General features: G+C 36.7%; 1 protein-coding gene across 1 annotated transcript in view; it reads left to right on the plus strand.

The window, feature by feature from the left end:
- The window catches only part of DPH6 (diphthamine biosynthesis 6), a 173,236-nt gene that overhangs the window by 155,379 nt on the left and 1,068 nt on the right, over nt 1-16,789 (plus strand). Inside the window, exons 7-8 of the mRNA XM_047863765.1 lie at nt 9,571-9,665; nt 15,988-16,075. Of these exons, the coding sequence (XP_047719721.1) occupies nt 9,571-9,665; nt 15,988-16,075 (183 nt within the window). The remainder of the gene's footprint in view (nt 1-9,570; nt 9,666-15,987; nt 16,076-16,789) is intronic.

Below are 16,789 nucleotides of genomic sequence, written 5' to 3' on the forward strand. Positions count from 1 at the left end.
TTTGAAGGATGGATATATTTACATGGATGGTGGCAATGAATTGAGTCAATATGAATGAAGATTTCTTGGCAAAAAGCCATGCAGGAACAATGAGGAACTTGGTTTCAATGGAACTAAGAGCTGGTGTTGGTAGATTCATAAGAAACAGATGAGGTGGGAATTTATGACCTCATCAAAAAGAGCCTGGAGAGATGGGCCAGGCAATTTGGGGTAAGAACTAACAAGATGTAGAAGGTTTATCAGCAGGGATTTATATTATTAAAAGATATCATAGGAAATTTAGTCTGGCAACAGTATTTATGGATTTGGGATTAGAGGAAATTAGAAATAAAAAAAGAGTCTAAGACACTGTTATAGGTAACAGTGTGAAGGGTTGGAGTATGATGCCTGCTGACAGTAAGAATGAAGAGATAGGACAAAATTGAAAGAAGATTCTGATGGAAGAAATGGAAAAGAAATTGGCATCAAACTGACAGAAGCCAAAAGGAAAGAATTAAAGAGTAGTCCACACATAATGACTGCGGAGACTGGAAGCATGTATTTCTGCAGAGGAGAACAGGGTTAAGAAAGAACATGATAAGCTTGGTCTTAAACACACTGAGCTTCTAATTATAACATATAAACCAAAGGCATATTTTTTAAACTATGAGATTGGAGCCCAATTGAGATGTTCAGGCAAAACACTAAAGTTCATTTATCAGCATATTTTAGAGTCAATATACAGCTTCAAGTTCTGGTTTTATTTAGTTCTAAGTTCCATAACCTTTGCAAATCAAGTTAGTTCTCCCCACTAGAAAAGGGAAAAAATAAAATTTTTTAGCCATTTTATGGAGTATATATTATATGCTGGACAGAACATTAGGCTTTCCTTTCATTTGGTTTTATTTCTGAAAACAGCTCTTCTATGAGATAGGTACCGTCGTCATCTCCACTTTACAGATCAGCAATCTGAGGCTCAGAGAGCTGGCCTGACCTAAGATTGCACAGCCAGAAAGTGACTGAGCCAGGGTTGAAACCAAGGATTGTGTCTCCAGCACTACTGCTTTTAACCAGTTGTGCAACACTGCTCTCACTGCACATGACTACAAATATAAGCCTTACTTACTTTTGTAGCAAAGCTGTGTATTTATTAAATGCTTACTAAGTGCCATACTCTGTGCTAAGCACTTTTTATGCATTATTTTATTTGATCAACTAATCTATGAGGTTGTGACCATTGATATTTAGATTTACAGATGAGGGATCATTCAGAGGGTGAGTAATTTTTCCCATAGTCACACAGCTGGAGAAAGTAGCAGATGTTGAATATGTGCTTAAATCTGTCTGTCTGATTCCAGAATCCATGCTCCTCTTTATTCTTAAAAGTCGTTCTGAGGATTAAATAATTATATCATTTTCTTAACTTTAAGGCATAAAACAAATGGTCTTTAATGAATGGTGATAGTGTTGGTTTTAGCAGCAGCAGAATAACATAAAGGTGATGGTTGAAGCCTTGGAGTATATGGGCTATCCAAAGGAATAAATTGAGAAGAATATATTACAGAGAATCATGAGGGATATTTATAATTTAGGAGGAGCAGGAAGGAGTCAGAGAAGCTTAACAATAGCTTAAGAAACATGGTAACATGAGACCTGAGGAAGATGATTACAAAGATATGTGACATCATAGTATCATGCCACGTAAAATTTGGAAAGGATAAGGTCACTGGAGTCTCCCAGCAAACGCTTCTCCTGCTGAGATACCAATAAACACAACCACCATCCACCAGTTTCCTAGTGAAGAAAACTGGCAATTTTCCTTAATTCTTTTTAACTTTCCTCACTCCTCCATTCAATTATGGAGCCTCCTAATGTATGGAGCCTTCACGTATGCAGCCTCCTAACAATATCTGTCAAAATACCTTGCCTCTCCCTTCTGTCCTCACTGCTATTTCCTCAGTTCAGGAAATCTTCACCCCCTGGCTAGATTCCTCCAGCAACTTCTCAGTTCTTTGTGCTTCCTGACTTACTTGCCTCAACCATTCTCCATTGTGTGACCAGAATGTTTCTAAAAGATAAATGTGATCAGTTCAGTTATCTGCTTAAAACCTACCATGGGTTCTCACTGAACTTTGGATAATGACTTAGCATGACTTACAAAACCCCATAAGATGTGTCTTCTTTCTAGTCAGCCTCATCTCAGCATTATTCATCTAGTTATGATCCAGCTATGCCATACTTACTTCAGTTTCTAGGACCCATCATGTGCTCTGGTACTTAATATATGCTGTTCCCTTTGGAACACCTTTCCTTCTCTCTCTCCCTCCACCTCTGCCTCTCTCCCTCCCCCTTGCCTCTCTCCATTTAGCCTTTCCTGGTTAACTCATCCTTCAGATTTTACCTTAAGTTTTATTTTGAGAAGGTTTTGGGTTCCTTCTGGTTAGGTATTGTGCTTTATACTCCCACAGCATCTCATGCATCCACAAAAGCAACCACTACCTTTTATTGTAATTGCTTGTTTAACTTTCTGTCTGTATTTCCAGATACAAAGCTGTCCTATGCAGGATTTATATGTCTGCTCCCATCATTATCCGTAGCACCTAAAACGATGCCAAACCTATAGTAGATACTCAATAAGTAATTCTTGAGTAAGTTCTATGTTTTAGCGGTTTTTATAAACCTCATGGTTTTCTGTAGGTGGTGAGAAGATGAAATGTGATTTGATTTTACTTTTTTTTTCTTTCCAATTTTAAGATGACCAACAGATAAATGAAGCTGGTTTAAAAGAAGAAAAATCTTGATTTAATAAGAAATTCTCACAATTGTATTTATTATAATCTTTTAAAGGAATACAAATTAAACAGGGAAGCCAGATGCCCTTAACTTTTTCAGTTCAAAAATCAGTAACATTCAAATGGAATTGTTATGACTATGAATATTCATCTATATATAAGTACACTAGAAAAAAATAGAATCATGTAAGTAATTTCCTTTTTATTTACTAGGAATTCACTTCTTAAATGTTCAGACTCTGAGGCATTTTTATAATCCATGAAATGACCCAAGTCAGCCACATCTGTCAGATTGCTTTTTAAAAAACTTATCTTAACAACAGTTAGATGGAAACCCAATGTTCACTTTCCCTAAGAGTTTTATCTAAAAGAGAACATAGGGTGCCTGGGTGGCCCAGTTGGTTAAGCATCCGACTTGATTTTGGCTCAAGTTATGATCTCACAGTTCGTGAGTTCAAGCCCCGTATTGGTCTCCGCTCTGTCAGGGCAGAGCCTGCACAGGATTCTCTGTCTCCTCCTCTCTACCCCTCCCCCACTCTCTCTCTTGCTCAAATAAATAAATAAGTAAATAAGTACATAAACTTTAAAAAAAAATAGAACATAGCACAATTTAGATATACATGAATCAATGAGTTTGCTTTTGTGTGATGAAAATTATATTGTGTAATAAGTAAAGAAATGATCTTGTTTTATTAAAAATAATTCAACTCATTAGAAAACAGCAACATTTCTTTTCAACTGGTTAAGATCCTTTAGAACTTTTAATTTATCTATTGTATTAGCTTTATATCTTTGTATTCATACAAAGGTTGGGACCAAATGGTAGATGTCCGGCAAAATAGCACATGTGTTAATCTTAGCCAATAACCAGCTGGTCTAAATCTTTTTCTACGTAACATTCCCCAAATGGTTGAAAAGAGTGGGGGAAATGTCACATCACTGATTCAGTGGCTAATGAGATAAGGAAAACATTGACTATCATGTTTGAATTTTATTTACTGTTTCAGATTTCTAAAACTAGAGGATAAAAATCCTGTTTCTAAGGGTAGAGAAAAAGAAGTTAGTAACTTTCTCTGCCCTTTTACTTGGTATTTCTGATTAGGGGTGGCTTTGTTTTAGTTCAAATTAGACCTATCAGTCCATGTCTTTTGGGCTCTTGTCTGGGAGCATGCATGGGTATCTGGGCCATAAAGAGGGCACCCAATTGGGTCACTAGGTACTACGTGCTATACAGTGGGAAGGAGCTAGGAGAGAGTCTAAGGAATTTAGAAACATAGTCTCATGAGAAAAAGTCACACATGAAAAATTTTAAATTCAAGAGGTACATAGTGATGCAGTGCAGAAATATATCACAAGCCAGAAATATATCATAGTGTAGTCCCACAGGCAATAAAAAGGGCAATTCCTTTTAAGTTGAAGAGAAGAAAACTAGATGTTGGGGTTTATCACTTTATATTTCATTTTATAAGATTTAGTGTGTTTTTTTTTCCTTCAGCCAGTCAAGATCCTTTTGAATTTTTATTTTATTTTACCTACTGTATTACGTTTCAATCTTTATATCCATGCAAAGGATCGGATGAAATGGATGAAGCATTGATTGTCAGTCTACAGAGTTTGCTTTTTACTGAACAGTTAACAGTCAGCCCCCAAAAACTTTTAAGCAAATGGTCATATATTGTTAAGGAGAGTTAGTATGGTAATAATATGTAGGGTAGATTGGGAGTTATGAAAACTAAACAGGAAGACAAGAGATGGTTGTAATTGTTGAAGTGTGAAGTGATCATGAAGGATATTAGACTGGAAGATAGTGTTCACTACCATTCCCCTAGTATATAGACTACGATCTGGCACTTAGTAAGTACTGAGTGAATCTTTGTTGATTCAATAAATGAATTAATGTAAAAATTTAAAATGTAGGCTCTCTGGCAGAAAGAATGACAGAAGGAAAGGAAGGAGTCAAGTTCTTCAATATTTCAAGTTTTCATTGTGATTGAGCCATTACAGAAATAGGGAATTGAGCAGGGAGAGAACGTTTTGAGAAAAAATCAAGAACATTGCTTTATTCATGTTAAATTTAGAACAACAAGGCTCCCAAGTAAAACAGTAAGAATTTTGAGGGGTGCTTGGGTGGCTCAGTCAGGTAAGCGTCTGACTTTGGCTCAGGTCATGATCTCACGGTTCGTGAGTCCAAGCGCCACATCAGGCTCTCTACTGCCACCACTTTAGCCCACCTCTGATCCTCTGTCTCCCTCTCACTCTGCCCCTCCCCCGCTTGTTCGTGTTCTCTCTCTCTCTCTCTCTCTCTTTCTACCTCCCTCCCTCCTTCCCTCCCTCCCTTTCAAAAATAAATAAACATTTAAAAAAAGAATTTTGACAGGGGCCTAATATATGGGAGAGAGATCAGTGACTAGGGTTTTTGCTTTGCGAGCCATTTGCATAGAAGTAATAGAATAGTGGTCATGATCCTCAAAAAGGGAGTGTATAGATAAAAGAGCAGAAGGCCCAAGGGAAGGGCAAATTAACCTAATAGAGAAAAAATAGCATATATTGAGAGTGCTTACTATGCACTTAAGAGCTCTTGTATGTGTCATCTGTTTTAGCAGTGACAACACACTTATAAGAGTAGGTATTACTAGGAAAATGGAAATTCAGAGAAGTTAAGCAATTCATCCTAGGTTCTATGCCTAGTAAGTGTTGGAGCCAGTATATGAACCTAGATCTGTCTATCCTTGATTTCCATCTTTGGTGAAACTATTCTCTGGTCATGAATTTTGCCTATCTTCTCCACTAAATTCTTTAACATGTTTACAATAGTTATGTTATAGTCTTTGCCTACTGAGTCCAGTATGTGGTTAATGTTGGGTCTGTTTCCGTTTTTGTTTGTTTGTTTTTCTATTGATTATAAGTCACAGTTTTCACTTTTTGACATCTCAAAATTTTTTTTACATATTTGGGGGTAGATACTGAATAAAAAAGAAGAGTAGAGACTAAAGTAATACCGTCCTTCCCCAAACCACACCCCTTCCTCTGTCTGACAGCTAGTCTGGGGTGTTTATTTTGTTTAATCTCCAATTGAGCTGGGTCTGATCTGAGTTGCATTTTATTTCAGTTTACTACTTTTTTCAAATGCTTCAAGAGTAGGATCAGGGCTCTTCATTTATCAGAGCTTGTGGTCTATGCTCCCAGTGAGTCTAGATTTCTCTCTCTCTCTCTCTCTCTCTACCCTTCCCTCCCTCCACTCCCCTCTCCTCCCTCCTTCTCTTCCTTCCTCCCTTCTGTCCTCTCCCCCTGCTTTACTGTCCTGCCACCAGTGTTTCGTGCCTTTTCACAGCCTTAGTGCTCTGAGCCTCTCCTTTACTTCTTCCTGGCCTTCCAAGCCTTGGGAAAAAATCTCTTAGTTTTCCTGCTCTATCCCCAGCCTTTGGTACAGTGAAAGCTCAATAGAAAAGACTTGATGAGTAGATGTTCCCAAAGGAATCCCTCTCTCTCTTCTCTTCTGTCCTGGCCCCAGCCTTCTGCGTGTAGCCACTATGTGCAGTTGGTTAAAGCCTTTGGGAAAGAATTGGCAGGCTATACTGACTCCTGGGTCTACCCAGGACTCTAATAAGCCATTGCAGAAGTCCACAGATGGTCATGTGTTTGACTGTTTTCTACACACGCTGATTGAAGTCTCTCTGTGGAAGTATGCCGTTATGCCATTAGGAAAGCGGCCATGCATCTTCACTCGCCTAGGAAAGGTCCACCCCAACCTGGAATTTAGTTCATCCAGACTTTTTTGCATCCTTAGCTCTCTCTATATAAAACAAAAAAAACATGATTTTGTAAACTGTCTGACATATTTTTGCTGTTATGGTGAAAACAACTGTCTTTTCCACTGTTTACATACTAACTGAAATTGTTAAATATAGTTTAATCATTAATAAATATTAGCCCTTAGTGAAGAAATATGAAAAAAAAATATTTTTTTATTTTTCAATATAGATTGCTATTTTATGTACTTAAATTACAGAAAAAATCATGATAATTTAGTGAGAAAATAAACTTTAAAAATACTGCTACCTATTTAGCATTTTCAGTGACAGTAAGATTGATAGAAAAACTTATCAAAGAGAATTGCAAAACTGTATTTGGAATGATTAAGTGCTAGCATGCAATAATGGCAATTTTGAGTTGAAACCAGACATGGACTTGAGACATGTTAAGGATATATTGCAACTTTATTAAGCTGCAGTTTTCTGTGAACAGTATATTAGTAACACAGACTTAACGGGTTTTAGAAGAGTGAAGTGAATATTGTGTATCACAAACATGTCTCTGGAATGGGCACATCTGGATTCTCCACTTCCCTAAACTGACCCTTTCTATAACAGGCATACATCATGCTTTGGTGCTGCAAGGATATTGATTTCTAATAGAATGCTGTGTCTTCGCAGGAGATTCATTACAGAGAGTGGTTGACTAGCATAGGCTTTGCTTCTTAAGAAAGTTCCCTCACAACGTCAAAGGGCCTTGGAGCTGGCTAAAAGTAAGCCGATACAGTTGGATTTTTCTCTGAGGACTCATGTCTATTAGAGCTTGAAGCTAGTAGAGTTTAGAATGGCTGCAAAAGACATCCTAAGCATTCATATTCAAGACTACTTCTTGGTTCATCAGCTATAAAAACCAGTGAGCTCTTTATTCAGACTTCTGGACTTAGAATCTGTGTTCATGCTGATGAATCAATAATAGAAAGGGAGAAGAGATTGTGTATGTTTAGTAATAGAAGAAACATCACTGTTTCATTATCTTGTGGTGTTGAAATATAGGGTGTAGGATATTTGATAAGCTTCAAAACACCAGGGATATTGTCTTAATTTACTTTTGGATCTTCCTCATCTAGCATGACCTGCCTAATAATCATTTTTCAATAGATACTAGTTGAAGAAGTGATTACATGAATATTATGGAAATATTGTATGTGAAATGAAAATATCACTGGATACATCCAAATTTTAGATTTCCTAGTGCTGGCAGTCTTTTTATAATGATAATATGTTGGTTTCACATAGCTACTTACATTATTTTTACTAGAGACTAATAGAACTACTTCAGTAGGATAACAGCAATGCCAACTTTAATTTAAAAATCCAGCTATTCTTTGCTGGTAGATTATAGAAAGTATGCAAAGCTTGGATAAAGCATTTTCCAATTAAAGGAAGCTAATAATTGGTAATGTATACTCTCACATTAAAAGACTGACCATAAAAGTGAGATTTGAAGGTTCACTTGGTGGAAAGGTGCTGGAATGAGAAGACCATTGAAAGGGAGATAAGCCAAAAAGAGGACAGGCCCTAGCTGGTAGAACGAGGAGACATTGCTGAAACCCATATCCCATTTTTGTTTCTACATTTTTATTGCAAAGCAGATATTAATGTAATTTGACTTAATATGGTAAAGTAAGCTGTTTTTGTTTTCTGCTCCCAAAAGGGCCACTGCCATAATTCTGCCTTGCTGATACTCTAGTTCATGATTCAACATGGTGAAAATTTCTGCTTTGCTCTTGTGAGCTCGTATAGCAAATGCCACCCAGTTTTCTTTCCCTCCTTTTCTTACTGTTTGGCTTTACGGTGTCATTCACATTACTGCTGATCCTTGGAGAGAACAGAATTCTCACAAACCCATGCCTTGAATCCCTAAGGGCACATAGTCAAGACTTGAAATGTAATGGATTCAGAATTATAGCACAACCACAAAAATAATCAAAGAAATAAATACATAACTATTCAGATAAAACTGAAGACTTAGGCCATAGTCCCAGCACTGGCAGTAATAGTGACATCAATGGAGTCACTCTTCCTTTGAGCAGTAAGGACTCTGGACTAGGGGAGGCTACAAGCAGGGAAAGCTATGAAATTCAGAACAAAGGGGATGGAATCACAGTCAGAAAGCGTCTACACAAGAGCAGGAAGATTCTCTGACACAGCCAGTGAGCTGTGTTCCCCAGCATCAATTCCAGTCATATACCAGCCCAATGGGAGATTAATTTATTGTTGGTATCAGGATTATTTAAATAATACAGCTTATATTTAATGCAAATCACAGGTTGTTTATTTCTTTGCTTGCTTGTTTGATTTTTAATTTCAGAATTAATTAGACAACATGATAAGCTATCTATCCCAACATTTCTTGGAGTTAGACCTTCCTAAGGCTTGTCTACAGCTTTGGAACATCACTAGTTCTTGGTACCCTTGGAACTTCACAAAAAATAGCCTCAAGCATAATAACCATGTCTGTGACTCCTTTCTGTTCACAGGCCACAGGAAAGGCCTTAGATTGCTTTCTCTGTGTCTCGGAAAAATGGCCTAAACACGACCTATTTTTCCCCATTCACATATAGGTCAAAGGACAAGAAGCAAGCACAGTTTGGCTGCATATATTCTCATTTACTATCTAATGACTCAGTACCTTTCCTCTTTAGCCTTCTTTGAATCTAAAGCTGGTGTCATTCCTGACATTTATAATGATCTCTAAGTTTTCTCATTATACATAAAATGTTGGTCCTTTACATCTTTTTACAAGGATTTGGGGATTACTAACATTCCTATGCTTTATGATAACATTTTTCAGATGGCTTTAAACATATGTTTCAAGTAGAAATATAAAGTTATTTTCCTGTAGCTTGTGATGTATTTTGGAATTAAAGTTTCTTGCATGTATTTTTTTTAGGGAAAAATGCTATTAAGTGACAATTTTTGCTATCTAATTTTAAGTTTTGTTGTTGTTGTTGTTGTTGTTGTTGTTGTTGTTTTCCTCTTTTTAGCTTTCTAAGAAGTATGGAGTCCATGTTTGTGGAGAAGGTGGAGAGTATGAAACGTTCACTTTGGATTGCCCTCTATTTAAGAAGAAAATAATTGTGTAAGATACCATTTCAGCATTTTCTTCACTTTCCTTAAATTCAAGTGATGGAAGCAACTTAACATTAAGCTCGAGGCAACTTTTGTTGGGAGAAATAGAACATGTCCTCCAAGTTCACAAACACTCAATTTGTTTAATACCAGTGAAATCGTCTGAATACCTAAATCAATACCTGACAAGACGAGGCCTTCATAGAAGGCTATAAACTTTTTAGACATTGCACTTTCGTTTACTTGCTGATTATGCCCTGCAGTAAAACTGGTACCTACACACTGACACTTTTATCCTTTCATGAAGTGTGAATTGCCTGTATTATTTATCTTTCATTACAGCTACATTTGATAAACTGCCACATCAGTAGCCTGTGGGTTCCATTAACTCCATCCTCTTTTTCCTTTTTCTTGGCTTTTAGCAACTTGGAATAGTAATGCTAAACATTTCTCTTTCATTTTGGGGGGTTATTTTTACATATAAACTTTTTTTAAATGAATTCTATTTATGGTGAGCATAAGATTGTTAAAATTAGTTTAGTGAAAAACAAGAACTTTGTTTTTTTTGTTGTTGTTGTTCAGTTTGTTACATTGTTATCCATACTCTAAATTATGTCACTCTTCTCCTATGCTAAAAGAACACTTTATCTGCTTTTCCTAAGCTCTCATTCTTGGAAAAGATTGGCAGAATTATGCTTGATTTCAGAAGCCTCATCTGATGAAAGATTAGAATCCTGTATTGAGGAACAGCTTCAACATGTTCACCACTAAGGGATGGGTTTTTTGGTACATATTAATAATGAACAGAGGAGTGAGCTAAGAAAATTAAGACAACTCTAGGTGAATTTTCTAAACAGATACGTTTATCTAGTGAAACATGGCCAGGACACTTTCATTATCATATATGTAATAATCATCCACTCTTCTTTCATGTTCTTCTTTTTTCCTTTAATAACCACCAACAGAATAGTTTATTTGGCAAATATTTATCAAGTACCTATTATGTCTAAAGCATTCTAATGCACATCACTGTTGTTCAGAGATGGCGGGGCACCTAGGGGCTCAGCAGGTTAAGTGTCCAACTCTTGATTTGGCTCAGGTCATGATCTCACTGTCATAAGATGGAGTCTGATGTCGGGCTCCACACCAGGTGTGGAGCCTGCTTAGGATTCTCCTCTCTCTGTCCCTCCCCTGCTCATGCTTTGCTCTCCCTCTCTCTCTCTCTCTCTCAAAATAAATAAATAAACACTAAAATAAAAGATAGGTCCTGCCTTTGAAGATTAGCTGGAGGATACATCTGTACACAATTAAGATACAAGATGATAACGGATAAAAGTCATAAGTTCATAGGTAGGAGATATTTCTTCATTCAGGTATGATTCCTGAATGAAGTGTACATTAGGTCTTATTCTATACTATCTGGTTTTTCAAGAAGAGTATTTGCATGCTAGGTTGAATTACAGTATAATGGGAAACTTGCAATATATTTGCTTATTAATATGAGTCTAACTAAATTAGTAAAAACAAAACAAAACAAAGCACAGTAAGAGAAAAATGCCAAAGAAGCAAACTTTTCCCGTTTACTTGACAACTTGAGGTCTTAGAAATCTTTATGAACAACTTAGAATTCTAAGAGATGTACTGCTTTACACTACATAACCAGAAGGTCTGTTTATTATAGTGCTTTAGCCCTAAACACTGAATCTTTTGTAGACATCATTTGTAGGCCCAGAAACCTGAGCCTGACCAAGACAATAGCATGAGGGAAATTAGTCATGCTATCGTAGAGAGGGATGTCAGGGGAGGTATGGAACCCCCTAGTTTAAAAAAAAAAAAAAAAGAACCCTCTAGTGCCGAAATGAGCTGTTCAGTTCAATTGAATAATCATTTATTGAGATGAATTGTGTGAGCAGAGCTCTGCAAGCTACTGCCCTGCCCTGTAGGAGTTCTTCCTGCAACAGGAGAGGTGGGAAAATCACCCATACCAAAGTCCTAACATAACAGGTTAGACAAATTAAAGTTATTTGACTTAGAGATACAATTAAAAGTGTAATTCTTGTAACTGTTTGTTAACAATTGACCATTGATAATACTGGATCTTGTAGGGGCACCTGGGTGGCTCAGTCAGTTAAGCGTCCGACTTTGACTCAGGTAGTGATCTCATAGTTTGTGAATTCGAGCCCCATGTCGGGCTCTGCTGACAGCTCAGAGCCCAGAGTCTGCTTCAGATTCTGTGTCTTATTCTCTCTCTGCCCCTCCCCCACTTGTGCTCTGTCTCTCCCTGTCTCTCAAAAATAAATAAATAAACAAACAAACAAACAAATCTGGATCTTGTAACTTTGAATTCATTCCTTGGACAAATTTAACAATTTATCCTGTTCTATTTGATTTAATAGTGGCCTGCCACAGTTGGCATAAAACTAATTGATTATTAGGAAGCTCATTTCAAATGTCTAAATCAATTTATATATATATATTTTTTTTTTTGATGAGAAGAAGACCACCTCTAAGGGGAGAAAAAATAAACTTTTACTTGCAAAATGATTTGATTATTATTAGGGATTTTTTTTTCAAAAACACATTGAATCCTCTTTGTATAATGAAGTAATTTAGAGAAATTGAGGTGGTTTTGGAAGTTTATTATAATATACATTTTGCCTCAATTAACATTTTTTAAATCTTACGGGAAAGTCATATAGCAGTCTTTGTCTGGAAGTAATTTTAAAACTTACTAACTAGAACATTTCACAATTCACTTTTCATGTCAATTAGAATGTGATTACTCACTTCTAGATACAGATTTTTAGTTCAGAATATAAAGGTGGGTGTTTTGTTTGTTTGTTTCTGGAAAGGCCTTGAGGAAAAGAATTATAGCCTAACCTTTAACAAAGGAGGATAATTGCAAGACAATTGTAGATCCTCAAATAAAGAGCCTACTTATTACTTCTTACTTTGAAATATATATCTGTGTGTATCGGACATAAAAACTGAACTCTTAATGTTGTTTTAATGGAAGTGATTTTCTTCTGTCAATGAACATATTTTGTAAATGTCAGTATTTGATACAACTCCATCTTTCCATTTGAATTATTAGTATTGATATTACTATACTGCTAATGTAAAGTTGCTACACATGGGATGGATGCATGCATGGATGGGTGGATGGGTGAACAGATGGAAGGAAGAATGTGAAGGAAAGAAGGAGGGAGAGAGGGAGAACTAAACTTCATGGTGAAAATACTTTGTACTCATTTTCCCCACCTACTCCTATTTTCTACCCACTCAAGGCATAATTCAGCACAGAGGATCATAATGTGACATTTAGCAATAAGGATGAATCAAGCACTTATCTACCTTCTGACGTCTATCCTGTATAATCTGGGAATTTACTTAAATTTATGAACTATTTTCCTTATATTTAAATTTTTAGACCTATTAAGTATTATCTTTATTATGCTAGAGATCCTATATGCTATTATTGGTGTATACGCACACATGTATACATACAGCATGCACATGAAAAAGTATGTATTCATGTGAAGATAGGTAACTGAAAAATTAGTGTGGGTTTGTGAGAGCTCAATAGTGTGTGTGAAGATACTTAAGAAAGTTTCACTATATAGTCATTTATTCAGCAAATGTCTGATAAATACCAGACAATGTACTCTGTACTGAGCCAAGAGAGGTCGGGTGGGGGTCAGTCAGACAAAGGTGATCAAAATCTGTTCCCTCTCTACGAAGGAAGACAAGCATACAAACACGTAATTATAATGTAGTAGATGTGCAATGAAAAGTCTGTGAACACATTACTGAAGCACATAAAGGAGAAAACTAGGGAAGGCTTTGCAGAAATGATACTGGACATGTCTATGAGGATAAGTGTGAATCCACAGAGAGTATCTGTTTACAGTTGTCTTTTTAGAAGAAGGGTAGGAACAAAGACCATGGCTGTGTCTCAAGAGATAATGTCAGGGTTTTTTGTTTCGAAGTGAGGGGATAGGGCCTGACCTCACACCTTGGGAGCCTGGCCTGACTCACCTATCCTTTTGAAGTTGTAAATAGGGGTAAGTCTAATGCCACAGTGAAAGGGAACATGGGCTAGCCCCCTTGGCTGCAGAGAAGCCCCACTTGTATAAGAGATAGTGCCCAGACTCTCTGTATTAATAGGGAAAGGACAGGAAAGTAGCCAACTGGAAAACATTTTTGCTGTGGCACAGTTGGTCTTAATTTCCTGGGTAACTCTGAGGATATTCCAAAAGGGTAAAGAAGAGCAATGGTAGCATTAAACACTGTTCATTTGAGATCTAGTTGTATAAGTGGCTGGCTTATTCTATAAGTGAATGAATTGATGTTAGTCAATTAGAGATTATGGGTTTAATAGAATCCATAAAAATCATATTCTTCTTTATTTAGCGCTTAGAATATCTGTGTTTTCTCTGAATAACGATCTTTATTCAGAATGCAGTAATTACATTTATTAAATGAGCTATTTGCTGTCAACCTTCTGTCTCTTTTTAAAAAAAATTTTTTTAATGTTTATTTACTTTTGAGAGACACAGAGACAGAGCTTGAGCGGGGGAGGGGCAGAGAGAGAGGGAGACACAGAATTCGAAGGAGGCTCCAGGCTCTGAGCTGTCAGCACAGAGGCCGACGCGGGGCTTGAACCCATGAACCGTGAGATCATGACCTGAGCCAAAGTCGGATGCCCAACCGACTGAGCCACCCAGGCGCCCCTCAAACTTCTGTTTCTAGTGGAGAATACTGGCATGACAAGGGAGTTGCTGACACCCTTTCTGCTGACGTAGCTTTGGTTCTGGGTTAATTAGAGTTTTGGTGTACTCCATTGTCAAGAATATCAAGACCAAGCTGCCTAGATGAGGCATAATCAAGGCTCAGGGTCCGTATCCACGGCTGAGATCAGGAACAGGGAGATTGAAATTTAATGTAAGAGTGAGACTGTACATAGGAACTGGAATCGGAATCTGATTGCTGAGCCAAGATAGGATCAGAACAAGCAACTCTGGAGTAAGTAGGAGAAATAGGATTAGGGCTAACAAGCCAGAGGGGCACGTGGGAGAAATCGTGAGGCCCTCTTTACTTTGTCTTGCTCCTCCTCCTCATTATACCTGAGACATCTTTTGGTTGATGTAGCCTGTGAAGGCAGTTATACCTTTCTGTCAAGATCCTGACTCTTTAATAATTCTGTTTCTTTTATACTAGAAGTTGCTTTCCTTGTAATGTCACAGAAGCCTTTTCTAATGTTATTTTTCCTAAGCACTAACAAGAGGCATATTTGATATTAGAAGTTCATGAATGGTAGTTGACTTTTTTAATCATCAAACATTTTTTTTCTATCTCTGATCTTTCAAAGGGGAAAGTAAACAGATTTTGTCCATGAAAATTTAATATTTTGGAGCCAAGTATTTTGAGGTTCCTTTTATTGCCATTAAATAACTTTACATTACGAAAGTTGACTCAAAAATAACTTACATTAGTGGCAAAGTCAAATAAAGTAACAATTTATCTTGCTATCCTACAAAGGTTAAAATGCTAACAATGTAGTAATATAAACAATGGAACTAGCTCCCAAGGCATTAAAGAGATATGGGGGAATTTCTATTTTTAAAATTTCGGTTGAAATGCAAAACACTATTGCTTCCTTAATAAACAACAATAAAAATAATTAGTTATTAGAACTTCACACATCTTAGTTATTCATATGTGCTTTACAGGGTATCTTTGATAAAAGTTGAGTTAATTTACATGTATCCATATGGTGCCAGCAAGCAGTTCATATCATTTTACCTGAATGTGGTAATTACTATGTCAGACAATCAATTTTAATAGCAACGATATTGCAGTGTGAAGAGTTCACCTAGAGCTTAAAACCATCACCAGCACTGCTTTTGTGAAGGATAATTGAGATTTTGTGTGAAACACTGAATGAATTACCTCTTGAAAATGAAAGGAATAATGAAGATAAAGCGCTATTGTTTAATGGTTAGCCCCTACCAAGCAAATTTGTGAAAATGAAATTGAATAGGAATTTTAAGTCTCAAAAGTGCTCAGAGAGCTTTGAGTGAACCTGAAAGTTGAACTGTGTGTCGTTATGAAGACAAAAAGCTTCGTTACTTTTTCCTGGAAATTTCGTTTCCCCGATCCTTTTCCCAATTAAAAATTGGACTATTAATATGTAGTTAATCACCACATATTGTTCACCAGTGGAAATAAACACAAAAGGGGGATTTTTGGTATCTTCTAGACACTAGCAGAGAACAATTTGCCATAATTTATGTAGTAAGTAAATGCATTATAAAATTTTTGTGTTTTAGGGATGCATCAGAAGTGGTCATACATTCAGCTGATGCATTTGCACCTGTTGCTTATCTACGCTTTTTGGAATTGCACTTGGAGGACAAGGCAAGTAAATCTAAGATTCAGACTCAACAGTGATTTCAATAGAAAGTTGAGATACATGCACTGGCTCTGTATATATAATTCTATAACAATAGCTAAAAGGTTTAAAAAAAAGCATTAGTGGTTTTTTTTTCATATCCTTAGTGAAGAACTTTGCAAATGTTTATAGTTTTGAGAACTCTGTATGATGCAAAATAAATTACATTTCTGAAGAGTTTGCAATTCACTTCAAAAGGGAATCCTATATACATGAAGTAGTGAGAGGACAGGATATTATATAATCAAATATTAAATCATCTAGTAAAATAAAAATTAGTTTATTGTACATATGCCTGAGAGGAAAGGTTTGAGGAAGAATTGGAGCTTCATTACATGAAGTTTAAGATTGGAGGAAAAGGGGGTGCCTGGGTGGCTCAGTCGGTTAAGCATCTGACTTCGGCTCAGGTCATGATCTCACAGTCAGTGAGTTCGAGCCCTGCGTCAGACTGTGTGCTGACAACTCAGAGCCTGGAGCCTGTTTCAGATTCTGTCTCCCTCTCTCTCTGCCCCTCCCCAACTTGTGCTCCCTCACTCTCTCGTTCTTTCTCTCAAAATAAATAAAACATTAAAAATTTTTTTTTAAAAAAAGAGTGGAGGGAAAAAAGAAACAGATTTTCCAAAACTACCCACGAGAACAGAAGTACAAGTGAAACATGGAAAGTGAGGCAGAAGTGTGAT

This window comes from Prionailurus viverrinus, chromosome B3 (genome assembly GCF_022837055.1).
Source record: "Prionailurus viverrinus isolate Anna chromosome B3, UM_Priviv_1.0, whole genome shotgun sequence".
NCBI classification, from domain to species: Eukaryota; Metazoa; Chordata; class Mammalia; order Carnivora; family Felidae; genus Prionailurus; species Prionailurus viverrinus.